The sequence below is a fragment of the Tetrao urogallus genome (genome assembly GCF_951394365.1).
Source record: "Tetrao urogallus genome assembly, chromosome: 4".
In the NCBI taxonomy this organism is placed as follows: domain Eukaryota; kingdom Metazoa; phylum Chordata; class Aves; order Galliformes; family Phasianidae; genus Tetrao; species Tetrao urogallus.
This window is the reverse complement of record NC_136817.1, coordinates 38303698-38330341: the sequence shown is the minus strand read 5'-3', so window position 1 is coordinate 38330341 and position 26644 is coordinate 38303698. Positions and strand designations below refer to the sequence as shown.

Here is a 26644-nt window from a genome sequence, read left to right as displayed (position 1 = left end):
TATACATATATATATATATATATATAAATAAAATTCTTACCTTCCCTACCTACTTTGTAATTTTCCACAGAGCAGGAGTTACGATTTGTATTTGCGTACATGGTGCAGAGGAAGATGAGAGGTTTTCCTGCTGCCTCCTGCAGCGATGATGGTGCTGGCTTTCATATCAAACTCATCACACACAAATTTGAGCTTCAGTTTGCAGCAGGCAGTCAGACAACACCCTAAAAGATTGCTTGCCAGAACAGATACTGCCAGAAAATGTTATGTAGCTAGGCAGTGTGTTTTTGTTTTCTTTAGAGTTTATTTATTTATTTTAAAACAGGAAGGTGATATTGCTATTCTGGTCTTTCCCTGCCCTGCGCAAGCCTTCCTTTCCAGCTATGGTGGTGGCTGTCTTCATTTCTGTTCCAGTGGCAGCTGTTCCAGACTGAGAAGGGGACGGTGGTTTTGCTGTAGGGGGCAAACTCATGGCTTAGTGGCTTCACTGAAACATGAGGTACAAACCTGGAGATGCACAGAGAAGGATTGCTCAGCCCCTCACCTTGCCAAGTTATTCTTGCGTAGAAAGAGCTTGTTGGGAACTCAGTTATACTCTACTGCACTGTGACTTTTTAAAAAATATCTATTAGAACAAACAAGTAACATATTTACAGTTGTAAGGGAAGCTGTTAAGATCACACGTGGCAGTTCTGTGTGTTTCAGGATCTTCTCTGAAAAACAGATCACATTTTGAATGTTGTTTCCTTATGTATGTTTCTGTGTGTGTGTGTAATTGCCCGCTGTAGGTGGAGTCTAGTAGGTGTGTACACATGTGCTCTGTTACAGGGAAAGCCTTTTGCTCAGGTGAGGGCGTGAGCAAGTCACAGTACGCGTTGTCAGCTTTTTGTCTCTCTGGGACTGCTGCTGCTTGTGTGCTTAATAATGCTGGCATGCTTAGGCATTTTGCTGTTGTGTAGGTTTCTGACTGCCTCTGGTGCCTGAAGCTTATAATTTACAAGCTTCTTAGTGTTGGACGTTCCCAGAGTGATTTATTTTTATCTTTAAATCCTAAGCAGTGCTTGTTCCAGGCAGAAACCCAGGGTGGAGTCAGTGCCTTTGAATCACACAGTGTGTGATAGATTTGTTTCTTACAGATAAATTCTGTATTCATCCTAATAGGAGATACTCCTGTTCAAATAGTAGAGCCTGGGATTCTTTACAAATCAATATATCCCATAAGGATTACAGGCAGGTGGGTCCTGCCTTTGCAGCTTGCCTTCCGTGCTTTTTCACAGGGCTTTGGCTTGCAGGGCTTGCTTTGGCCTGCAGGGTGCTGTGCTGTGTTACATCTGAACCTGTTCTGGGAAACAACTTGTCCTGGTCACCTCTCCCAGTGCACCAGCAGCTGTTGGAGAGGGAATGCTTTTTGCCTGGCAAGCTTTGGCAAGCTGCCTTGTTAGCATTGCTTTTTAATGCCCTGAATGCCAAAGCTTAGACTGTGGTTAGTGGTGTGTAATGAAGCAAAGAGTGCCATCAGGCTGCACTGGCTCTTGTTTTATTTGATACAACTGAGTATGTTCTGTTTGTGATTCAGCAGTGAGACTGCAGTGAAGTGATGCATGTAGTTTTGGGTCTTGTTACAAGCTGAGTGTTGCAGAGCTCCTGTGCCTTCAGGAGAGAGTTGCACGAAGCACTTCAGAAACACTATTTTTTCCCCTTTCTTTCCTTCCCTTTTTTTTCCTGAGTTATTTAAACTGTGCTGCACAAAAAGTTTAATTATAGGTCACTTATACCTTTGACAGCATTCATGCTTTCCGGAAAGATGGTTCTGCCTTTTAGATAAGAGTTGGTAAGGAAAGGGCTTTTTCAGAAGCACATCTTGCCTGTCATATGGTACAGAAATAGATCCGCGTAGCTGGTGCTGCCTGTGATGAGCTAACTTGTATTCTCACCTTGCTAGAATGATTTTCCCATGTCTGTGCTGCAGGTGCAGCTCTGGAGGCACGCTGGGACCTGGGCACGGCGGGAAGGAGCCTGCTACAGCATGCTGGTGCCCTCTGACGGTAAGGCTATCTACTGTCAGCCAGTTTCTCTGAGCAGGAGGCACAACACTGTCAGCTGAGAGCAGGCAGGCCAGTGCCTAACTCAGCTGGGTGATGCAGCTTCTGCTGCGAGACCAAGTTCATTGTGTGTCACATGCATAGAATAAAGCATAAAATACCCTGAGCTGGAAGAGATCCAAAGTGATCATGGAGTCCAATTCTGGCTCCACACAGGACTACCCAAAAGTCAAACCCTTTGACTGGAGCATTGTCCAAATGCTTCTTGAACTCTGGCAACCTGGCACCATGACCACTGCCCTGGGCAGCCCTAACTGTCCCCTGACATAGTTACAGGCTGTTTCCTTGGGCTCTGTTGCTGTCACCAGAGAACAGAGCTCAGCACTGCCCCTCTTCTTCCTGTGGAGCTTTAGGTTGCCATGAAGCAGCATGTCCCAGAAGATAAAGCACTGTATTCATTAAGGATATGTACCATGTGGTGATCTTTATTTATCCCATGCTTTAAAAATAGCTTTAACTTAAACTGCAACTTATAATACAGCTTTTTCACTCATTTCATTTTTTTCTTCGTTTCCCAGAAGTAACTATTAATTACAGGCATGGTCTTCCCATGATAACTCTGACATTGCCTACAAGAAGAGAACGCTGCCAGTTTGCGGTTAAACCAGTGGTAGCCACAGTGGGGGCGTTTCTGCAGGATGTACAGAGAGAAGATAAAGGAATTGTGAAAGCAGAAGTCTTTGCAATAGGTATCTTACATTTGTCTGTCTTCAGAATGAATTAATTCCTGTTCAAATCATCTGTACTTCCCCTCTGAAGCATGATTGAAAACCTGCATCAGATTTTGCTTTGTTACTGTTGAGATTAATGCTTCTGATGTTTTTTGGGTTTCACATTCAGTATCTGAGTCCTCTTGAGCTGATGTAAAATGCAGAGTTGGGCATACTACTGTAACCTTCCCAGTAGACTCCTCTGTTATCTCTTTCAAATAGCTTCTATTCATCATGCTGTTTTTGAATAAATGTCTCTTCTGGTTTTCTTCATCTTTTTCCATCCTTGTCCTCTGTGATCATTCTGAAAGGCAACCAGTCTGGTTCTTCCAGATGTCTGTCAGTTGTTCTGTTTTTTCTGAAGCTGGAAGAATGCTTGCCTTAATGCAAATATGAATTCATGTGGAAAACATATTGGGAGCTAAGCAAACAGAAAAAGCATGCAGTGATAAAGGGCAGCTTTCTGAAATTCTGGAGAGATATAATCTGTGTGGATCACAGTGCATGAGCTTTCTGTATGCAGGAAGTTGTGTGAGTTGATTTTCCTGGCAGGGTGGTCTTGTGCTGTTCTTTTTGAATACTGTGTCTACTGGGCAGCAAAGGTAGAAACGTCTCTAGAAAAGATAATTCTGTAGGATTCTCCCATATTTTCAGACAGCACTGTGGCAAATCATCATTGCCAGTAGCTTCCCCTTAACAATGGAAGTTCACAGTAAAAATGGTTCTTCCGTGGGATAGATAAGGCAGGGCTAACAAAGAACGTTCTCCTACAGTATCTCTCAGTACTGCTATCTCTGCAAAAGAGCACCCATGAATTAAGTATTTGCGATTCACTGCTGAGCCCCATTCTTCTGTGTTAGGTCTGCAAAAGCTTGTATGTTAACTACACAATTCTGCTTCAGGGCAAACTTCAGACTTTTGTGAAATACAAGATGATTTCTGCGAGAAACCTAAAAGTCTAGCGTTTTCGGTATAGATGAACACCGGATTCCAAACTGTAAAGAAATTTGGGCTCTTTTCACCTAGTGTCATCTCTTTAAACTCCAACTTTGGAATACAAATGCTGTCTGTTTTGATTAAAAATATCTTGATTCTCTACTCTGTATTCTCAGGTGCCAGGCAATTGTAAGGGTAGAGAACAGCTTAGATGATTAATTCATTAGGAAACTGATACTGTAAAGAGAAACTATTGGTCAAGTATTGTGAGTTGAATTTAAGAATGTATTATTAATGAGAAATTATGAAGGTATGATTTAATGGAGATACTTTTCAGTGTCATTTAGCCACTAAATGAAACTCAGCCTTAATGGAAAATGTTAGTTCTCTATCTGATGACTCACTTTCATTTTCAGTAGAGTTAGTCTGGCAAAATGCCTATAGACAAAAAGTGGCCCTTTGTTCACCTTTAAATACCTGTGCTTAAGCGTAGGAGGAAAAGTAAACTTTTCTGAAAGTCTGCATGGAATTTTCTAAAACGAAACAAACTCTTCTCCTCAAACTTTCCAACTTTTCAGCTAATGAAAGGTTTGGATAGGTTAATGAATCTGCAGTGTATCAGATCCAGAACAAAGAACCTGTGTGGCACTTCTTTTTGGAACATTTTTTGCTTAAATGTCGTTTTATAAATGTCACCTTAATTTACATACGAATGACGTTTGATGTTCTATTACAACACTTTATAAAAAGAGAAGAAGGAAGAAACATTTGGATGGCACATTAACATTTCAAATTCTGAACTGAAATCCTTCCAGTTCTACTTACCTACCCACGTGAGGTGAGTAGTCCGATCATTGCGCTCAAGAATAAAGCTTCTGTTTTCTGCTACTGCGCACCCCTTCGCAGAGGCTGGCAAAGACACCCTCTGTATGTACAGGGAGTGAAGCCCAGATCAAACAGCTAATGTGGAGTGGCTTGTTGCTGGCTCTTGGACCCTTCATGTCCCAGCAGTGTTTCCTCTTAGCAGGCAGGAAAGAACCTCTTGCAAAAGAAAATAGTAGGGAATGTAGGGAAGAAGTATAAAAGCAGGAAGAAAACTTCTACAATAGCTTTCCTGATAGCAGATTTCAGTTTTTCCCTTGTCTGCAGTATATAGTCATTGCAAATAGGTGTGAACAGTATATTTTTCTTGGCTTGTACTCTGTGGTGTTGGTGGAGTAGAGTTCCTGCAAGTCTTTTTCATAGGAGAGAAGTAGGAAAGGGTCCTCTAGAGTGTTTTATACTAATGCCTCTGTGGCTCCTGGTCTGCCTTGTACTGGACAGTTTGTCTAGCTATCTTAACTCAGTCAGAACTGGCATTAAAACAGAATGATTGCAAGTATTGTTCATACTTACTATAATAAAAATATGAAAAATGCTACTGACAAGACTTGTTCCTGTTGATTATAACAACTTGTTTAAGGAAATACATAAATCTTTAATTGAATGTAACGCCTCTCTGAAGGTGTTTCAATTTCCAGAAAGTCTTTATTGTAGGTTTAAATGCAGATGCAAACTGGTGTGTAGGTGGCAAAACCAAAATTCAAGTCTTTCCATCACAATTTATGGATTTTTTCTGCTACCCTACAGTTCCAATTGGTCAATTCTAGTCATAATCATAGCCTGCTTGTAGTGAAGACAATATTATTACACTTCTAACCAATTTTGTATTCACAGGCCTGATTTTTACATCTGCTGAAACTCTTAGAAATAAGCCCCAAGCCTGGTTTTCTGAAGCTTACTCAAAAATGCCCATTCCTTTTGATTCATGGGAACATTCTCTCGAGCAGGGATTTAAAAGTCTCTTATGAGAAACGCTTGCAGGCTCTTTCTTTATGATCAACTATATAAACTTTAATTATTGTCAGAGTGAGAGATGCCTGGGGGAATAAAATATTTTCACATTCATGTGCATGCTCCAAGGCCATAATTGTGATGTGTGAATTTTCAAGATTTTCAGTCATATTGTCCTTTATCCATGTAAATATGCATCCAATGCAGATGCTAATATAGAAGAGCATGGTGAAATTAAGTTTGAGAAATGTATGCAACACAGAGGAGCAGTCTGCTAAGCCTGTATAGAGCCAGATTCTGTGTGGCTAAGCTCTTTTAATGCTATTTCTGCCTTGAAATGCAAATCTGTCCAAACCAGGCCAATTTCCAATTTTAGCCAATCATTGGAGAAAAGCACTGGAGACAACATAGTGAAATAGTAGTAAGAATAATAGTAAATCCTAATGAAGCTGAGAGGATTGCCCACATGATGCTGGTAGAGAAAGCATTCAAGTCTATGCACTGAGTTCCTCTTTAATGTTTAGCATCAGTTACAGGATTTACTAAAAGTACCCTTCCAAAGTTCCCTTCCAAACATTAATAAAGATTCACTAACGCTTAAGATTCTTTATGATTAGAATGATCTGTCTAGATCTTAAATCTTATTCTGCAGATGGTAGCAAGGTCTCTGATGCAACCTTGATGGAGGTCTTACTGATGAATGATTTTAAGCTTGTTATCAACAACACAACGTACAGTGTGTCAACTCCTGTAAAAGGTAAGAGCCTAATAGCACTGACTGTCTGGCTTAATCTAGTGAAAGGCATGTCTCAGACAATTGGAACCTCTCTGGAGAAAAGAAATTCTCTTTGGTTTTGTACCATTGGATGGTCTTGCTTTCATGGGTGTAGGTCTGGGAAGAGAACAGTGAAGGGTAGATTCTTGAAATATTTTGAAATGATAAACACTTTCTCTTCAGATAAGCTGAGTAGTGAGCATGCTACTGAAATGGAAGATATCAGATCCTTGGTTCACAGACTGTTTGTGGCTCTGCATTTAGAAGATCACCAGATCAAGAAAGAGAGAGAATTGCTACAGAAACTGGACCACCTGAAAGAACAGCTGATGCCTCTTGAACAGGTTGGAAGGGAGGGAGGTGGTTTTGTTGTTGTTCTGTTTTTAAGTGCAAAAGCATTTCCTCATAACAGGAGTAAGTCTTGTGATAGAAAATGATCAGATGGATGCATAGAGTGTGTACTTTGTCATGCAAACAAAGTCAATTCAAATACAGTTCAAATAACTTCCAATTCAGTTCTTTTTCTCTCCTGCAGTGCATGTTAGCTAGTTAAAAGCTGCAACATCTGGAGAAGACTGTCAGGAACAAGCCTTAGCATGGCTGGTATTGGGATTGAACACCCACTTAATCACCTGTGGCTGTATGAGTTCCGAATACCTATTAAAGGGGAAAACAAAAAACAAAAAACAAAAAACCAACAGTGAGCTTAAAAATTATCTGTGGCAGTTTCCTGTGTCCCAAGTCAAAAGGCAGATTGTAGGGACTAATGGTTGCTGTAATCTAAGAAATGAAGTTATACATGTTGATCTGGGGCAGGTTAAGGTAACTCAGCTTGAAGGAAGGAAGCAGGAGTCTGATAGGATGAGCAAACTCTTCCTTGACTTCGGACCTGCTACATGTGAGGACCAGCCTCAGTGTTAACAAGACCTGCTTTTAATGATAAATAGAAATCCAGCAGATGTAAATCTCAAGAAGTGGGAAGGGAAAATTAACATTGGTGCTCAGTAGCCAGGAGATCTGTTTGCCCTTGGATTTCAGTCCTTTTCTTTCTTCACAAGGTAAGTGTGTAAGAGGAGAGCATTGAGAAAGGATCCAGCCCAGCAGGAATAAACGCAGTGCAACTGATGAGCTCCTCAACTAATGTTTGTTTGAACAAGTTCCTGTGTTTATTTCTTCACCCTAGATGAAAGCCAGAATTATGGACAGTGCTGATGCAAAGACCTCCAGGCTTCTATGGGTTGGTTTAGCTTTGATGTCAGTGCAAGGTGGAGCATTGGCATGGCTCACGTGGTGGGTCTATTCGTGGGACATCATGGAGCCGGTCACATACTTCATCACCTATGGGAGTGCCATGGCTTTCTATGCCTACTTTGTCCTTACTAAACAGGTGATTTCCCCCTCCTGTCTGGAATACTGAAATGAAGGAGTAGAGAAACTGAAAATCCTAGTGCTTGAATTCTGATTAAAATGTAATTTATTAAGTAACCTTGCTATCAGATTGAGGGAGTTGAGATTGATTTCTGATAGGATTGGATAAAAATGCCTTATGTTATCAGGCGAGGTACTGTTACACCTGCACTATCAACCAGCTTCTGAGCAGAACTACTACCTGTAAAACTCCATCAGCCAGGATATGAGAAGTGATGAATGAAATCTGTCATTTTATTTTAATTTTTGTAGATCATCTTGAATAGTAAATTGTACCTGGCTCATTGCTGTAAAGGGAGAGCAACTAGTAATTCTATACCAATTAATGAACACTGCTTTACAAGTGTCCAGGAAGCAAACCACTGAACAATAACATAAATAAATACACCCAGATGTTAACTGAGCTGCATAATGCAGACTAGTCCTGAAATCCTGTAAAATTTTGAAGAATGCTTCTTTTTCATTTTTTAGTTCTGTACTTTACTCTCGAAATAGACATCTTGATGTCCAACATTTGTAGTGGAAAAACTCTTTGTTTACTAAGAAGTTATGTGGAAGAGTAGCTACTGCTTCCTTCCATAATACTGGTGAATCCACAGACCTCATGAGATATTAGGTTCCATTTGTGAAAAGGGGAGACATGTCTGTTTTTAGGAACAACTGGCTTTGAATGTTTTATTAGTTTTATTAGTTTTATTCCTTCTCACTGATTTTTAACAAGGGCAGAGGTATTCCTACTTTATGTATCCAGATACACATAAATCTCTTTATACAGATTACTGCTTGTCTTTTTAGAACAGCAGTGTTGGCATGAATGCTTGAGACTTTCAAGTAACTCTTTGAAAAAACAGTAATTGAACTTTCTCTGAATCCTTGGAAAGTCATGTCCATTTACTCAGGTGGCTTCAGTCATGAGGTTCAAGCTGTGTCCTTATTATAGAAAATTACTTTAGAGACTACAAAAATGATTTCTAGCATGTGTCTAAGAGGGCCCCTATGACAAATAAGAGCATACTTGTGTGTGTAGTCTCTTAACAGCATTTTGTATTTGTGTATTTGTGCTCATGTGTGTACATGCCTGTGGAACTAGATAAGTAATTGTGAAACAGGCTGAATTTCTCTGACTCCTTTTTCTCACTAACCTCAAATACGTGCCTTTCTTTCTTCGCTAGGACTACATTTACCCTGCTGCCAAAGACAGGCAGCTCCTTCACTACTTCTACCGGAAATCCAAAGCCCAGCATTTTAATGTGGACCAATACAACAAGCTAAAAGAAGAACTTGCAGAGGTATTTAAATACAATCCTGAAATGGGGTGGTCTTCTCTGGCTTTACTTTTTCAGTAAACTCTCAGCTATTGGAAAACTGACCTCAGAGTTTGTTACTTACATTCAGAATGGCATATTGCTTATTAACCAGTTTGCACTTTTAAAATAAGCATACGGTGTTTGCTTTTGACATGTAAACTACTTCAGTAGTTCATCAGAGAAGGAGACTTTCACAAGTTAAATTTCAAACACGTAAGTTAGGTTTTGAGCACTAGACTGCCCTACTGCCCCTTCTCCCCATGTTTGTTACATTTCCAGCTATTTTAATAGAGAACTGCATTTAGCCAATGTATTGCAACCCGTAAGTGTATTTGCCATCACTTGAGTCGGCACTGCACTGCACCCTCCCCATGCCCTGGTTTCAGCCCATACATTGCTGATGGCACACACGAGGTTCAGTTGGTGCTTAGCAATGGGTGTGAGCCTGGGGCTGCTCAGTGGGGCAGAGCCACAGCCATGGTAATGCATTAATGCACAGCGTGCAGCTGCAGGGTGGGCTGGGCTGAGCAGGGCTGCGTGTGGCCTGTGGGCTGGACATGCATAGGCTAGAGTTTGTTGCTTTTTCAATAGCTTGTGAGAATGATTTTTTTTTTAAGTGCAATTTCAAGAAAATAATACTTTGGATTGTGTGTTGGAGAGGGTGTGGGAAAGTGGTTTCAGTTTCTGCTCTCTGGAAACTGAATGGCCTGAGTAGGACTGTAAAGCTGAGCATCCTCCATTTGAGTAGTCTGCTTTTTTGTATGAGACCAGTGTCTTCTGAGAAAGGCAAAAATGAAGGGCCGCATAAGATGAACTCATTCTTTCTCCCACTGCAGGCAGAAGAATCTTTGAAGCGGTTGCGCCAGGCTCTGCACCTCAGACTTCCAATCCAGGAAATTACTAACAAGGACTGACTTTGTTTTGGTGTATGTTAGAATTGTCCTTTCAGAGTTGATAGGAACATTTAATTACTATACAGAAACTTGCTATTTTTGACCACTATAATTTTGAAAGTTACAATAAATATTTATAAAAATGATTTGATTACTTGATGGCTTTGGGTTTGTTTTTTGCTTTAGATTTTGGTCTTATAAAGAAACTGCTGAAGCAAAGTTCTTCAGGTATTTGTCAGTTCATATTTGTAAAATGGAAGCATTCTGCTTCCAGGTAAAGTGATGTTCAGGAATGTTCTTTAAAGTGGGGGTTGTCATTTTCAGACAGTTAGCAAGTAATTAACTCCTGCATCAAGTATTATGGATTTTTTTCCCTGAAATTGTTCTTTCCTTTTCCTTAGCTCTGTGTGCTCATTTTGTTGGTATAACACCCTTGGTGGAGGTTAGATTTTCATCAAAAGTAAGCTATTTTTAGACAATGTTTCTCAAAAAATAGCACATACATCAAACTCATTTTACTGTAAAGTTGTTGCATTTTATTGAAAGGACTTACAAAAACATTCACAAATACATGATTTACTCAAAGCTTCAAAGTAGCCATATTAAGACTTAATATCTGTGACTCAGAACACAATATATGAAAGGATATAACTAAAGTAGAGCCAGTAAGTCAATTATTTTTTACCCAGAAAAGTGAATTAACTTTCCTTAGTGTGAGTTCTCCACTGTCTACCAGAGTTAAGCATTATGTACCAATAATGTAAAAACTAATTTTTTAAAAAATTGTTTCTATTAAGTATTGCAATTACTAATGCTACAGTAGCAACCTGAAACATCCTATGATGACAAGTATACTATCAGTTCTGTATACAAAATGACAGTGCACAGCTGATCTCTCGAGCCCAGAGGAGGCAGAGTCTGGTCCAACACCAGTACCTCTGAAGTGCCAAGGTTTGCTTATATTGTATATTTCAGAGCTGCCTAAAGATACCTAGAAGAGTGGCAAGTGAACTTGAACCATATAAATCATTTGCTTTAGTGATGTGTAGTAGATAAGCTTACCCCTGTCATAGAGCATGTTTGTACCCAAAATCATGCTTTTCCAAAGCAAGATATTTGCTGCCTTATTTCACTACTGCTTTCTTTCCCTCTGAGGATGCAAAGCACCATAAGCTTTAATTGTGCCACAAATGAAAATTATGCGCCAGCACAAGAAGTCCTTTATGTGCATTAGAACTATAACTGTACTCAAGGAATTAAGTACGTTTTTAGTGTTGAGAGGAAAAAAACCACCCACCCTCAATAAATGCATAAAAATTAGATGGTGGATACTGTTGTACACAGATATAAAAAGATGCCTTACAAGTATATTTCCTGTAAACCGTACTCTTGGAGCAAGAGAAGCTAACCTAATACAGTGTTTAAAAAGTTTTGAAAATAGTAAAAAGTGTGCCATAACTAAACAGATAAATTGAGCAAAATTTTTTCTTTTTCCTTAAAAGTTAATTTCAATAAAATCTGAGCACCTGTTACTAATCTAGCACCAGTAAACTTCTTCCAAATTCCCTGAGATGAACAGAGCTGCAATATTAGCTTTAAATTTGCCTTAAGATTTTTGAAACTATTGCATATACAAACTATAAGGTTTGATCACGGTGTTTTTAGAGTATTAATCTCCTGATCTGATGATGGTAGTTTTCTCACTTCTGCAGTGAGCATTAAAGAATGTCATTATTAAGTAGCAACCTACTTAGATTTTGGGTGGAAATACAGTTTTTTCGTCAACATTGAAGCAAAACAAGGAATCTGTTTTTTTCCTATAGCATTTATATCTCTGCACATATCCACTTTGCGATGAGAAACTTTTCGGTTAACGACAGTAAGGAGTTCTGTGAACTCCAAGGAAGAGCCGTGCTTCCTGAGAGCCTCACACAAATCTTGAATGTACCAGGAGCCGTTTACAGTTTCACGGTGAGAAAAGTAACCTATTGTAGAACAGGAAAATAAAATTATACTCAGTTGTAAGTAGCCACTCCCACTGAAAAACATTCACAACAGTAAATCCTGGTTAGCTTCACTTAATGGAATTACTACTGAATGTAAATCTTACCATGTCAAGTTATCCAGTCTCACTGGAAATGACAGAAGGATTTTGATATCGCTTACTCAGTCTAGCCAAAAGGAATACAGTTTAGGAACTGGTAGCATATTGTCCACAGGACTGTATCTGCAATTTGCATGGCAGCAGATGGGACTGAGGACAAGACAGATGACGGACTGGTTAGTACAGCCACATAGTATAGGGGAATAGATAAGCCTGTAGAATATCACAGTCCAGGAGAAAAGGGGAATGCCTGCTGTTAGCACACAGCTCAGCAATAAAATTATAAAGAGAATGATTCTGTTTGGCAAATTAACTGCAATTTTGAATATTTGTTTTTAGTTGTTTTTACTTTTTTTCCTAACATATGGGGCTCTTTCCCAGATGTCACTTAACAGGGAGCAAAACAGATGATGTGGAACTGTACTCATTATTTTGACTGCAAAATGAGGAAGTGTTCAAGCTTGTTAGAGTGAAATATCAGACACACAGACATAAAACAGAATTCTACCTTGTGCCACAGAATAGCACATAATAAAGTCTGCACCAGCCGGCAGGGTATAGACACCAGCTGCATCCACTTCAGTCTGGTTAATAGTGGTTTCATCTTTGCTGTCTACTAAATCCTGAACGAGAACTGGGTCATCATGTTTATCACCTCGACATGCCTGTTGGGGAGAGAAGGATGATTATATTTTCACCTCTGTGAAGTTGATCTGTGTTACCACGATACTTTTAAACAGAGGGGACTCGTGTTGCATTCTACGCTAACCTACAATTGTAGATTCATAAAGATCCATGTAGTTCTCTATCAATTAAAATATTGGTGATGAAATCCAATAAAAACTCAGGGTCAGCTAAAGCAGGTTGCTCACGAGTATGTCCAGTTGGCTTCTGTCTCCAAAGTTGTGTGATATCTTTCAGTATTTGCTCACCTACACAGTAAAAAAGTGTTTTCTCATGCTGAGATGCTCTATATGTTTAATTTGTACCCATTATGCACAATTGAAGAGATCTCCTCATATGAAAGATGTTCTGATTCCTTAATAATTTTCACAGCCGTGCACTAGACTCATTCCACTAAGTCTGTGTCTTGTGTAGTGGGGAGTTCAGAACTGGGCACAAGACTCCGAATGCAGTCTTACCAGCTAGGGAAAGAGAAAGGATAGCTCCCTAAACCTGACAGTGCAGCAAGGAATAAATGCTCTGAAGCACAGCCATTGTAAAATGCTGTTATATTATGTTGCTGAATTATTTATTTATTATTTTAAGATAAGCCATTAAATAAGGTGAGGATTGTCTGTGTTGCAGAAAGTGTAGGTGGAGAAAAAGAAAGTAAGAGCACACTTAAAAAGTTACAAAGTAGGCAACAGGCGTTACTTAAGAGCTATCACAAAAGGGAGAAATATGAAAATTTCCTTTCCTTTGCCACGATGAAGTTCTGTCTTTGCTGTTTACTCTGTGATTTCCAAAGGTGTTATACTGATTGTTCTTTCTGCTGAAAAAGAACTCCGTTCCTGAACTGAACTCATGCAATTTGCTTCTTTGATAAGTATCTTATTAATATTTCCAAGTATAACTTGTATTACAAAATTGAAATACTTAAATATTTTTACATCTTTGGTCTGATTTAAAAAAAAAAAAAAAAAGCTGAATAAATCCTAATGAAAAATAAATTAACAGTATGCTGACACTTGTAGCAGCCTTGTGCCTAAGTCACCTTTCATTTGAAAAGAGGTAGTTCTTAGAATTACTATATAACTACTAGAATTATAGTCTACTAAAAGTCAACTTGTTGTTTGAGTTTACTAATTGTAACATAAAAATGGGCCCTTAAAAATTTGGATTGACCCCATGTCCAACTGCTTCAAACAAGAAGCTGGACACAGACCTGGGATTCTTTCCAGCTTGCATTATCCTTTGAATCAAGGAGTGAAATAGGAAGTTATTGTATGGGTTTTGTTTGACCGCTTAGCACCATCAGTATTTTTGTGACAATAAAGCCTTAATATGATACTTTATTTTTTTTAGAGATGCCAATTAAACAGATGGACTAGAGGTCTTTTCCAACCTTAACAATTCTATGATGAGCACTGGTCGTGGAAAGAAATAAAAACAACAACAAAAAACAAGAAACATAATCAAGTCATTCAATGATCAAGTGAAGGAACTTGCCTGGTGGAAAACAGTGAATGTAAGAAAATTAGATAACTTATTTCAGCCTAACCTATGGATGAGAGGTATGAATGGGAGGAACTGAGCTGAAGCTGTGCACAAATTTCTCCAAAAACTAGTGATACTTTCTTCTCTGCCATTAAATGTACACTGACAACATCTTACCTGAATTATAAATATCTTCGGCTTTCCTACCAGACTCTGGCACTTATCTCCTCTGAACATGTTTGTGATCGTCTCAATTTTGATTTGGGCATCATATGCATAGACATGATCATTCTCACCATGACTCAAGAACACACAAACAAAGCAGTCAGCATTGCTGTAGTCATCCAGAGAGGCTGAAATATCAAGTGCGCTTTAGATAGCTAAACAGTGATCTTCGCTTTCAAAAAAAACATGGCATATTTGAATCATATAATTTCATCTCAGATCAGTTATTTTTCAAGTGAACTGTATTTTCAAATAGCATAAGACTGCAGAGATCTGAAGGCACAGTGATTAAGGATGGCTCAAGCCACTGAAAGTAAAAAAAGAAAAGAATTTTACTAACTTCTCCCAGCTGAATGCTAACTTCTTTCAGCAACTTCATTAGCTCTCAGCACAGATTTACTTACATTGCAATAAAAAATATCTGAAGTTTAACCCTTAAACCCTTTTTATGTTGAACAGTGTGGATGAAAATTAGATTTTAAGTTAGCTGAGCATAGAGAACAGAAAACGTAAGTCTAGAAATTCTGCTATCAGTAGTTAGACATAACTAATATATGGTCTCCTACCTTCATAAACTTCCTGCAGCACATCTTCTGCTTTCAGATCGTCAAAAATTCTGACTTCAAATCCAAGGTCTGTCAAACTATTGTTAAAACACAAACATATTAGTAAAAACATTTTCTCAAATTATATATCAATTACTACCAACTCAATAGCTTTCACTATGAGACAGTTAATATTCATGTTTATGCATTGTTTATGAAAATAACTCAAAATGATATTGGACTCCAACTGGTGTCCAGTGCATATGTAGTATCTAATTCAAGTTACTTTGAAGACTTTGGCCTAAGAGAGGTCTGGACTTGCTGCACTCGTATGACTTGTGCCAGCAGTTTCTGTGACATACAGGAATGTCCCTTGAAGTTTTTTTAATTATGTCTTTCTTTGTTGAGATTGCACAGACACTTTTGTTTGCAAAATATTTTCTTCTGTACTTAAACGTAAGAGCTAGGTAGCTGCTTATTTGAGATCAATTTCTGAAGTTCAGTTTTTTTTAAGCTTTGGGGGAAAAACCAAGTTTCTTACCTGCGTTTCAGATTGTTTCTGTCTGCCAAAGTCCCACGTCTATCTGGCAGCCTTAAATGCCAAAAAAAGTGCTCGTGATTGAAGATTAACGCAACTCCTCTTCTCTGATGGTTCATTTTGTACTGCTCTGCAGGGTCAAACGTTTGTCTGTTGCCAGAGATAGAAAACTTTCTGTATGAGTTAGTTGCTAATTGAATTCCTTTCCTGTATTCCTACTAGCTGAGACTGTTGTAATTGACTAGAGACTGAGAATCCCAATTTCAAAAGACTTTAAAATGTGTGATATTTTAGAAAGAACCTAAATCATTAAGTATTTTTTGAAAGCTTGGACATGTTAAACAGTTCAGTAAAACCACGCTTAGGCTGGGGACAAGGATCTGTCAGGGAGTGTTGAAAGGTTTCTCTATATTTGTATTTTCTGTTTCCAGGAGGCTGTCACATTAATAACACATTGAGGCAGACAGAAGTGCACTTCAGATTTGGCTCCAATTCTCCATGTTACATGTTTAGCTAAATATTATTTTAGCAGAGCTATATGGTGCATATGTATTTATTTGGAAGTCTAACTGTGTGAAATTTGCTTCCAATTCTTCTAATTGAGCTGAGTGTCACATCATAAACAGCAGCCTATATTCCATATACTGGTTGATGAGGTAGTATACATACTGTTTACGAGAAGTCAAGAAGTTTGTATTATTTACAGATTAAAATGAAAGCTATGATGGTACAACTGTTGACTGGTGTTTAGCAACCAACCAACAGAGCCCTACAACCAAGGGACTATTGGCAAGAGCACAAATGGCCGACCCAGCTTCTAAGTAGAGAAATTTTAAATATCAAGGCAACAAATGTGTAGAGCATTTGTATGTTTGGAGTAGCATTCTGTTTCTTTTATTGTGTTATAAGCAAACACAGCACAGAGGTCTGCATTAACACGCTGTGATCTGTACACTTAGACCTAAAGGGTCCTTTCCAGGCTTTGGCATGGCTGTATCTAGGGAGACAAATCGTGCTGCTTCAGTTGATAGAGGCATCGGTGCAGGGAACAGAGGCTAAAATATTTCTGATGATAGTTCCTCACAAGAGAAAAGGCCTGTGCTGTAGATTTACAGAATGACAGTCCAGGTCATGCTGCCCTAGAACTGTCAGTAGGCAGAGCTGCTGTATTTGGCATGTTACTGTTTTGTTTTCTTTTCCTGCTGCAGAATGCTCAGTATTGGTGCAATTCCTAGAAAAAGTTCAGAGTACTCACTTACAGAAGTTACTTAAAAGATTACAGTTTACTCCAAAATGTGTTTTTTCTGTTTTCATTTCACTACAAAGCAACCAAAATGTTTAAGTATTTGTGCTGCTCCACTTTACTATGAGCAGCTCCTTAAAACATCTGTTCATAATGCCTGCAGAATTCAAACAAGGAGCAGGAATTCTGGACAGCTGATCCCCAGCTGGGGATTTCTGAAGTGCTAGATCTGCTAGTCCTGCTCTGACCAGGAAAACTGGTCAGAAAAATAAGTGGGATGCTTTATCACACTCTCCCCACTTGGAGTACTTAACATGATAAAATGCAAAAATGCTCAACTTTAGCTGTTTAATTATGACTGATATTTCACCTGTGTCAGTGCCAGAGCTTGTTCAGATTCTGGTAATTTTTGTTCCTTTGTATTTATATGTGGCTTATATCCTTGGATCCATGAAAGGACCATTAAAGGATGGTCTCCTACATAATTCTTCCTCTGCTCAGCTGTATTCACTGAGTAAACAAGGCAAAGAAAGCTACCAGACAGATAGTTTACCTTTTCCAGGGCTACACAATGTTGCATGATGGAGCAAGAAAAATTAATGGAACCACTATCTCATTATCTCTACATTCTCTCTATAGAGGACTATATTCTTGTGTTACACACTATTGTTCTGCCCAACTGTCCATAGATTGTGATGGTACTTTTATCATTCTTTCTGCACATTGCCTAACATAACATGAATGCATTCCTAAGAATCCCTTCTGCATGCCTTCATCATAAGAAGGATAGTTCTACACCTGATGTTGCTAGAACTAAAAACATGTTGTGTAAATGGGGAGGGTGATTGAGTAATGCAGATGCATTCCTAATGAAAGCCAGGAAAATGTCAGCTGACCACAGCAGGCCATCTCTCCATCGTTGCCATCAGAACTGTACCTTATATCAAATGCATCCACTTCTGTGATGTTCTGATTTCCATCTGTTAGAGAGAAAAAAGTGATTTAGTCACCAAATCTTCAAAGGGAAAAGTTTGAACTTGTGCATCCAACCATAAAGTTTAGCTATTAGTGTGAAAGATGAACCAAATTGAACTCATTCACACATCAGCTAAGTAGGCATGCAGTTTAACAACTTCATTAGCATTTGTACCCCAAACATTTGGAGGCTGTTCTTAAAATTTTGATTCTAACAATATGAATTTTAGGTGGTCAAGATGTGCACATTTTTTATTTAGCTAGCTATCTGTAGCTACTTAAATACATAAATCATGATCTCGGAATACATAAGGAGTTAGTAGTCTATATTTAAACAGTCTCTTTGGCTCAATAATTAGGAGTTTACATTATCTAAAAATACACTTTGTTTTTAACTTCAGTAGTGCTGCTAATGCAAAACTGAGCAATCTCTGAGGTTGGGTGCAGCTTATGAATCACAGAATCATAAAATCACCAAGGCTGGAAAAGGTCTCCAAGATCATCCAGTCCAACTGCCTACCTACCACCAATATTGCCCTACTAAACCATGTCTCTTAGTACCACATCTAAATGTTTTTTGATCACCTCCAGGAACAGTGACTCAACCACCTCCCTGGGCAGCCTGTTCCAGCACCTGGCTGCTCTTTTGGAGAAGAAAGTTTTCCTAATATCCAACCTGAACGTCCCCTCGTGCAGCTTGAGGCCATTCCCTCTCATCATATCACTAGCTAAGCAGGAGAGAGGCTAACCCCTGTCTCACCACAACCTCTTTTCAGTTTTAGAGAGTGATATGGTCTCCCCTGAGCTTCCTCTTCTTCAGACTGAACACTCTTACAGCTTCACTGCCCTTCTCTGGACACACTCCATGGTCTCGATGTCTTTCTTGTAATGAGGAGACCAAAACTGAACACAGCACTCAAGGTGCAGCCTCAGCAGAGCTCAGAAGGTAGTATAATCATATGTGTTAGTAACAATTGAAAATATGCAAGATTTATACCTTCTGCTAAATTAAGTATCACCAGTAACAGAATGCACATGAAGGTAACATTGTGGAAACAACTGGGAATCTGCTTATCTTGGGAGGGTGCAAAACTAAAAGTTTGGCAGATGGCCAGGCCAAAATACCTAGATTTTTTCTTAAACATCTCAGTGGGCTCTTCTTATCATATCATTCTACTACTATCACTAGAGACTAACAACCACATTATGAAAACTATATGCTGTATTGTACCTGTGGTGGTTGATGTAGGTTTGCTGTCCAACTGGACACGGCCTGCAATCAAAACAAAAGACATGGTCACATATACATATATTTTAAAAATTATTTTGTATACATGATTTTCCTAGTTTTTGTCCTTGTTTTTCACTTCTGACTAAAGCCTTTAGCAAAATGAATTAGCATGTGTGTATTGACTGAGATGTTCATAAAGACACTAGAGTAAGCTTGGAGCTCTAGAGCTGACTTTACAAGCCCTTATGTTGAACTTAGCAAGGGAGACTGAGAGACAGCTTAAAGGAAGTCATAGCCTTTAAAGTGTTGCTATTTACACACAAACTTCCCATCTGTAAATATTGATCATGCTTTCAAGCCTTGTGTCCTGCAAATATCACTTGTGACCTCTTGCGATGGATAAAAAGCTATTTCAGTTTGCATAAAACAACATGCAGCTCAGACTAATGACAGAAGTGTTGAAAATGAGCGCAGACAGAATGTAGTGGCAACACCTGTGCCTGTGATTTTGTTTATAATATGAGCCAGAGATCTGTATGTTTAAATTTACACTTTTTGCTGTGTACCTGAGACCTACCTGATACTTTTGCCTCAACTTAAAAGAGAGGGGGAGGAAGGAAACACTTCCAAAACCTTCAACAGACTTTTAAAAGGTTAAAGTCAGACTTTTGTACAGAATACGCTGTCATGTAGATACAAAAACTATGGAATGCCTGAGCCAAGGGAGACCTGGGAAAGATGTTTTACTTGTTCTTTTAAATCTGTTTAGCATGTTTCCAGCCTTGAGCTTTTCACTGCCACAGTAGCTTCATTCAGGTAAACAAAAAAAGTGGTGTATGACAAACTGTCTGCTTGTTTTACACAGGCTAAGAATTGACTGTTCTCAAAGGGGGAATTGTCTTGTCTTTTATCTTGTGAAGATGGATTGTTTTAAAGGAATTAAAACTCAGCTATGCACTGAGCTACACAGTGAGATCTGGCTACGTGTTCTTTGGATGTATTTTAATCTCATAACATTTCTAATAGGCCAAAGGACACGATACTCAGAAAATACCAACAGCACAAGAAACGCACGTGTATGCCTAACAGGATCCTGGGGAACAAAAACATACAACTACCACCAAGGAAAATAGTACACTTTACCGAAGCCAGGCTTGCTTGAAAAAGAGAATGCCAGGGGCTACAAATTTAAAACATTCAATGTCAGATGATGTTAGTGCCTCTTTGAGTGCCTGGACACTGGGAGTACTCTCAACGAAGGGGCAACACAGAAGAAAACGTTGGACCCTTCAGCCTGAGGGGCCCAAGCCCACGTCTGCTGCAGCTGTTCGGCCTGCACGTGGCTTCTACCATATCAAGCATTCTAGTTTCACCTCAGTTAAATTATAGGTGTCAACATTTGCACCTTAGCAGTCCAGATTTCAGAAGTCTTTCAGTATATGGCTCATCTCCTCTGAAAGTGAACACTGACTTAGAAACTAATTTCGTTTATGTTCGCAGTAGTTACATTTTGAACTACCGGGTGCTTTGGCGGCAGGTTCCGAGTCATCTATCAGCTTTACGGTAAGAACACCGACCGCAGCGGTGCCGGCGCCTCTCAGCGGCAGGGTTTCAGCCTTGACAGCCACATCTGCGCTCCCTCCCGCCCCTGCACCGACAGCGCACTTATCTCCAGCAGTAACCTGGACTTCCAGTACTTTCGTTCCGGGTCCCCATGCAAATCGGTGTTTCCGCCTCTTCCCCCACCCCCCACCCCTTTGTTTCGCAGACGGAGGAGGCCAAGTTCCCCCCCCCTCAAAGCGCAACAGCGACCCCGCGGCTCCGCTCCCCGGGACTGGCCCGGGGCTCCGTCTCGCCGCTGCCCTCAGCCCGCAGAGACCCGTGGGGCAGGGAGCGTGCCGGCCGCTAACAGCCGCCCGCCTACCTGCTGCCCGCCGCCGCTCCGCGCCCGACATGTCGAGAGCCCGGCTCCGCGCCCGCCTTGTGTCGGCCCGGCCCGCCTCCTCCACGCTGCCTCCGGAGGAAACGGGGCGGGAGCAGCGCAGGCCGCGGGCCGTCCCAATGCGCCCCGAGGGCGCTCAGAGGAGCGCTTTCGCGTGGCCCAGCGCCGGAGTGGCGGCGCCTTGCGACCGGTGAGGCGCTGCGGTGCTGCTCAGGCGAGGCTCAGGGCTCTGCCAGGCGGGACAGGCGTGCACGGTTTCCCCTGCTGTAAGGCTTCTGTTACCCACATTCGCGTGAATGAAGGCCTGACAGAGTTGAAAGCTCGCAGATTTGCAACCTCGGTCTGTTACTGCATGAGTACTCTTTGGTGAGCCTGTGACCAGAGCTCAGGTGCTGGGGAGAGCACCCAGAGAATGGCCTTGTGTGTGGGCAGCCTCTGCCTTTTCATGGTCAACCGAAGAGCTCGCAGAGGATTGGTGGCTTGCCAATGTGACTCCCAGCTACAGGAAGGGTCCTTAAGAGATCTGAGGAACTACAAGCCTGCCAGCTTGACCTCGGTGCCAGGAAAGGTTATGGAGCAGATCATCTTGACAAGATCACGCAGCGTGTGCAAGACAACGGGAATGAGGCCTGACCAGCATGGGTTCACAGAAGGCAGGTACTGTTTGATCAACATGTTCTTCTATGATTGATGATGAGGTGGATGAGGGAAAGACTGTCGACTTAGTCTCCTCAGACTTTAGCAAAGCCTTTGGCACTCTCCAACAGTATTCTCCTGGAGAAGCTGGCAGCCTGTGGCTTGGACAGGTACTCTCTTTGCTCTGGGTAAAGAACTGAGTGGAAGGCAGAGCCCACAGAGTGGTGGTGAATGGAGTTGAATCCAGCTGTCGAGTGGTGTCCCCCAGGGGTCAACATTGGGGCCCGTCCTGGTCAGTATCTTGACTGATGACCTGTGCACCCACAGTAAGTTCGCAGATGACACCAAGCTGGGAGTAAGTGTCAGTCTGCCTGGGGGTAAGAAGGCTCTACAAAGTACAGTGGTTTGCTGAGCTGAGGTAAGTGGGATGAAATTCAACAAGACCAAGTATCCGGTCAGTGTCACTTTGGTTGCAACAGCCCCAGGCAGCGCTTCAGGCTTGGGGCAGAGTGGCTGGAAGGCTGTAGGAGAAATGGACCCGAGCGCTTGACTCAGCATGACCCAGCAGTGTGCCCAGGTGGCCAAGAAGGCCAGTGGCTTATATCAGAACTTAGCATTGCCAGCAGAAGCAGGAAGATGATTCTCTCTCTGTTCTCAGCACTGGTGAGGCTGCACCTCAAGTACTGTGTTCAGTTTTGGACCCCTCAATACAAGATATCAAGGTCATGGAGTGTATCCAGAAAAGGGCAGTGAAGCTGTGATGGGTCTGGAGCATAGGTGTTATAGGAAGCAGCTAAGGGAACTTGGATTGTTCAGTCTGGAGGAGGCTCAGGGGAGACTTTATTACTCTCTACAACTACCTGAAAAAGAGGTTGTGGTGATGTGAGGGTTAGCTGCTTCTCCTGCATAACTAGGAATGGGGTGAGAGGGAACGTCCTCAAGTTGTGCCAGGCAAGATTCAGGTTGAATGTTGTTATGGTTAAAAAAAATTTCTTCCCTGAAAATGTGGTTAGGTGCTGGAACGGACTGTTGAGGGAGGTGGTTGAGTCACTGTCACTGGAGGTGTTCATGAACCGTGTAGATGTCATACTGAGGGACATGGTTTAGTGGGGAAGTGTTGGTGGTAGGTGGATGGTTGGACTGGATGATCTTGGAGATCTTTTCCAACCTTGGTGATTCTATGATTCTGTATCATGTATAAATGGAAGCCAGTGCCCAAAAAACCCATCCTTCTGTACCTAAGCTCTGCAGGTTTGTAACGAGGACGGGTCTGAACTGTGTATCTGGCCCATTGCTTGGTGGGCTCTGGGGCGTACTGACATGTGAGGCAGCTCTCAGAGAGCAGCACTGCTATAGGCACAAGAGGAGGTGGCTCTAGATAGGGATTTTCAGTATTTTATCCGGTCTGACTTGTTTTACACGTTTGTTTACAAATAAGGAATTTTGGACACGGTGGCTTCCTTTTGGGTGATGGATCAATGAGTATTTCTCACTGCCTTCACTTGTTTTTCCCATGTTTGGACTCGCTGTCCTGAACCTACTAGCAGCCAGCGAGATCAAGATAAAATTGTTTAAATTCTTTTTGTTTATTCAGACAAAACAAAATACAACTACCAGACTTCAGCACCTTTCTCATGCTGTAAAACAGATTCTTACTAGCCAGATTTATTTATTTATTGCAAATTGTAGTTCTCTCAGCTGCTATTGGAGCTGCCCCTTACACTTTTTGGCTACAGTAATTCTGTATGAAGGAGCAAGTGCAGAGCCCAGCCTGGGGCTCTGTAGCAGCAATCTGTTATGTAGCCCTAAGCAGGTAGTTTAGGTCTCAGTATGTTAAATGACACTGCTAATCCAGAGTGCAATATCCCTGATTCATTTTAGGATCGTAGTTTAGGAATTAGCATTGTAAGATGCGTTTGGTATAATTTGCAGGGAACTACAAGCAAGAATTCGTGCTACGGACAAAACTTAGGCAAAGGCTCTCTGGAAGAAGATAAATGCTTCCACAACTACCAAAGTGTCATTTGTGTTATTTAGCAACATTAAGGCTCTTTTTAGTATTAAAAATGGTTCGAGGGAAGCTATGAAATGTTTTCACAGTGCATTTACAGGTAAATACATTAAGGAACAAAACACAGTGCTTTCCAACAGTGAAAATTTTTCTTCTATGTCCATTTAAGCATATAATTGAAGCTCACTTTTACTTGAATTACCTTACTAAATTATGACACTGTATTGGACTCACTGCATCAATGTTTTAATTTTAAACAATCAGGGTACTACAGAGTCACTTCAATTCTGTGACAAAATCTCCTTGTATTTAAAGGCACCACAAGTTGTTCAGACATAGTTTTGTAAAACTTGGCAGCCGTGTCTTGCCGTGTTATTTAATATCCACAAATAGGAAAATAAAATCAGGAAGCATGGCCAAGGTACTTTGGCAGGAATTTTATTGTATAAGACACTTATATTGTGTCATGTACCATAAGCTTCAGTGGAAAAAAAAAAAAAAAAACACAAAAAAATAGTAAAGCAAAAACATATAAAATACTTCCAGAAGAGAAATGGCATTGTAATCTGTGAGTTAAGTGAACTTTAAACTTTCTGCATAGTTTATTTTCCCTGCTCATGGATGCAGTACTTTGATTTTCAGTCATATTCTGTGGATTTCTAAGGCAAATCATGGCAGCAGGACATGATTCAAAGCAAAAGTCAACTGAGGTCTGACAACTGGAGACCAGCAACAGAAGATCAGTACAGAGGGCAAACCCCAAATAATTCAGACATCAGATGATTTCAGCTAGAGCAGTATGGAAGAGATGACAGAAATAAAGGCTCAGATGTCCGTCAGCCTCACAGAGGTCATGGGAAAAGGTGACAGAAATAAAGGCTCAAATTTCTGTCAGCATCACAGAGGGCATTTTAAATAAAAAGGTTTGTTGGGCTCACTGACCCTACCTGTGGAATCTTCCAGTTTTCAATCAGAATGGACTAAATGAAAGCAAAGATGTATACAGTAGCTAAGTTGTGCCATGAGAAAAATATAGATCAACCTCTTTGAACAATATATCCTTTCCACACATATAATACACAATGCATTGTTTAATTTGAAAAATAAAGACTTGAATCCTTTCTAAACTTATGTAACATTACAACCACATTCCAGCATTCTGTCAAATCAAAAGTATATCCTTAGGTCACAAACTGTTCACTTTAGGAGTCAATCCTTAAAAGGATCAACATACCTATCTGAAGAGTGCTGAAGAAGTTAATTACTCGATCAGTTAGAAATATATAGTGCACATATATATCTTGCTTAGGGCTTTTTTCTTTGTTTTAAAACAAACCACAGGACAGAGTACATCAGAGAGATCTGAAGGTCTCAAAGTGAAGGGCTATTCAAGGTGCTATTTTAACTGCAGAACTCTCTTACTTATTGTTATCTATCAGATACATCAGCTGCGTGGAAACCTAGCACTTGGCCTATATTAGAAATAATCCGAGATTCAACCCTTCTGCACCTCTGATTTCCCCCCATGCAGTTTCCTTTTTTTTTTTTATAATTGAAAATAGCATTTGTGTTTTACAGTACCATACCCTAAATGTACATACACTACGAGAGTCTAAGTTCACTTTCCAATTTGTAGTGTAAAGGAAGTGTAGTGTAAGGAAGACTTAACACTTTTTTTTCTATTTTCTAAACGCAAGGAAGAATAGTGTAGTGACTTTCAAACCAACACATTCATGTCAGTGTTTAATGTAAGTCATTAAGGTTGGAAAAGGCATCCAAGATCATCTAGTCCAACCATCAACCCACCACCACCTTGCCCACTAAACCATGTCCCTAAGTGCTGCATCTACACATTTCCTGAAAACCTCCAGACCCCCTCCTGCCACCGCAGGGACAGCACTCATGTGATGGTGTGCTCCCCCCACCCCTTCTTTCTTTCTCTCAACTTCCTCCTTCAGCCTGGCCTTGTACATAAGGCCTTGCACAGAAAGACAATGAAGGACAGTACTGGTAACACTCTAACACAGCTTAACGACCACAAATCTGTCTCAAACTGGGAGGCTGAAAGAATGGATAGAAGGCACCTGGTTCAACAGCTGAGTGCCAACTGAGCACGCGCCTAAAAACAAAGCATGACTGTGAGTCATTTATATTACCCCATAACTGGTGAGCAGCATAAACAGCTTTTCAAGCTCTCCTGTGTGGCACTGGGCTGCAGGGACAAGATCTCCCCTCAAGCAGAGACATTTCTCAACTGTGAGGCTTGGTGCACTTGAGGCAATGATGCTGCTGGTGTATGACATCCTGTCTTGGTTCTGTCTACCTGCTTCTTTGCTGGAGCCTCCCAGAATGGCCAGAGCTGAAGATGGCCTCATATATACCAGGCAGCTAGGCAGCCCCAGAGCCAGTGCTGGCATCAGTGCTGGCTGCCTCAGCTCTCACCACAGGCCTGGAGCCCAGCACTATGCTACCACAGCAGCCAGAACCCCCTCTCCAGATCCCACCTCCAGCAATGAGATGTGCCACCTCCTCAATGCCATATTCCTCTTCAGGAAGCTCAGGGGCATGGCCCCAGTCAGAAACTGGGTGATGAATAAGATTAAGGCAGAGTTTGAGAAGCTGCTCCAGACCAAGATGACAGGGAAGGTACTGAAGGAGCTCAGCTTCAGGGACATCTATCTGGGCAATATCCTGCCCATCTTCAAAGCCATCAGACTCATCTGGCGGGTGGTCGGCAATGAGGAGAGTTGCCCCAAAGAGCTGAACTTTGAGTAGACCTGGAATACAGTGGCGACTTCCATCTGGCTGTTGACTCTGTCTTTGAGTCTTTGATAAGTCAGCCTACCTCTTCATCGAGATCTGGGTGATGGGGCTGAAGCTGGTCTTCATGCACCTATTCTTCATGAACTGGTCCTTCTCTTTTATGGATGACTTCGTGATAGTCTCTTTTTTTAAAAAAAAGAGCATTTGTGTCAGGCCTGAGAAGCGTAAAACATTTGTTTCATTCCAGTTGTTTTACTTCATTCCTAACTGCTGGACATTCACACCTT

The 26644-nt window shown here is 40.8% G+C and overlaps 2 protein-coding genes across 3 annotated transcripts in view; one reads left to right on the top strand and one right to left on the bottom strand.

The window, feature by feature from the left end:
- MCUB (mitochondrial calcium uniporter dominant negative subunit beta) overlaps window positions 1-10005 on the top strand; it is a gene marked incomplete at both ends in the record, with an annotated part of 28684 nt that extends 18679 nt beyond the window's left edge. Inside the window, 7 exons of the mRNA XM_079534574.1 lie at window positions 1970-2045; window positions 2621-2791; window positions 6234-6338; window positions 6540-6700; window positions 7540-7743; window positions 8957-9073; window positions 9928-10005. Of these exons, the coding sequence (XP_079390700.1) occupies window positions 1970-2045; window positions 2621-2791; window positions 6234-6338; window positions 6540-6700; window positions 7540-7743; window positions 8957-9073; window positions 9928-10005 (912 nt within the window). The remainder of the gene's footprint in view (window positions 1-1969; window positions 2046-2620; window positions 2792-6233; window positions 6339-6539; window positions 6701-7539; window positions 7744-8956; window positions 9074-9927) is intronic.
- Window positions 10006-11730: 1725 nt separating this feature from the next.
- Window positions 11731-20960, bottom strand: CASP6 (caspase 6; the record flags this gene model as incomplete). Of its 2 annotated transcripts, XM_079534419.1 has the most annotated exons (8): window positions 11731-11969; window positions 12597-12753; window positions 14426-14601; window positions 15040-15116; window positions 15560-15706; window positions 17737-17779; window positions 19006-19047; window positions 20930-20960. In XM_079534419.1, the coding sequence occupies 8 exons, from the start codon at window positions 20958-20960 to the stop codon at window positions 11731-11733; spliced, it is 912 nt and encodes a 303-aa protein (XP_079390545.1). The 2 variants fall into 2 exon arrangements, with proteins under 2 accessions (XP_079390545.1, XP_079390546.1); XM_079534420.1 differs by lacking the exon at window positions 15560-15706.
- Window positions 20961-26644: the final 5684 nt, after the last annotated feature.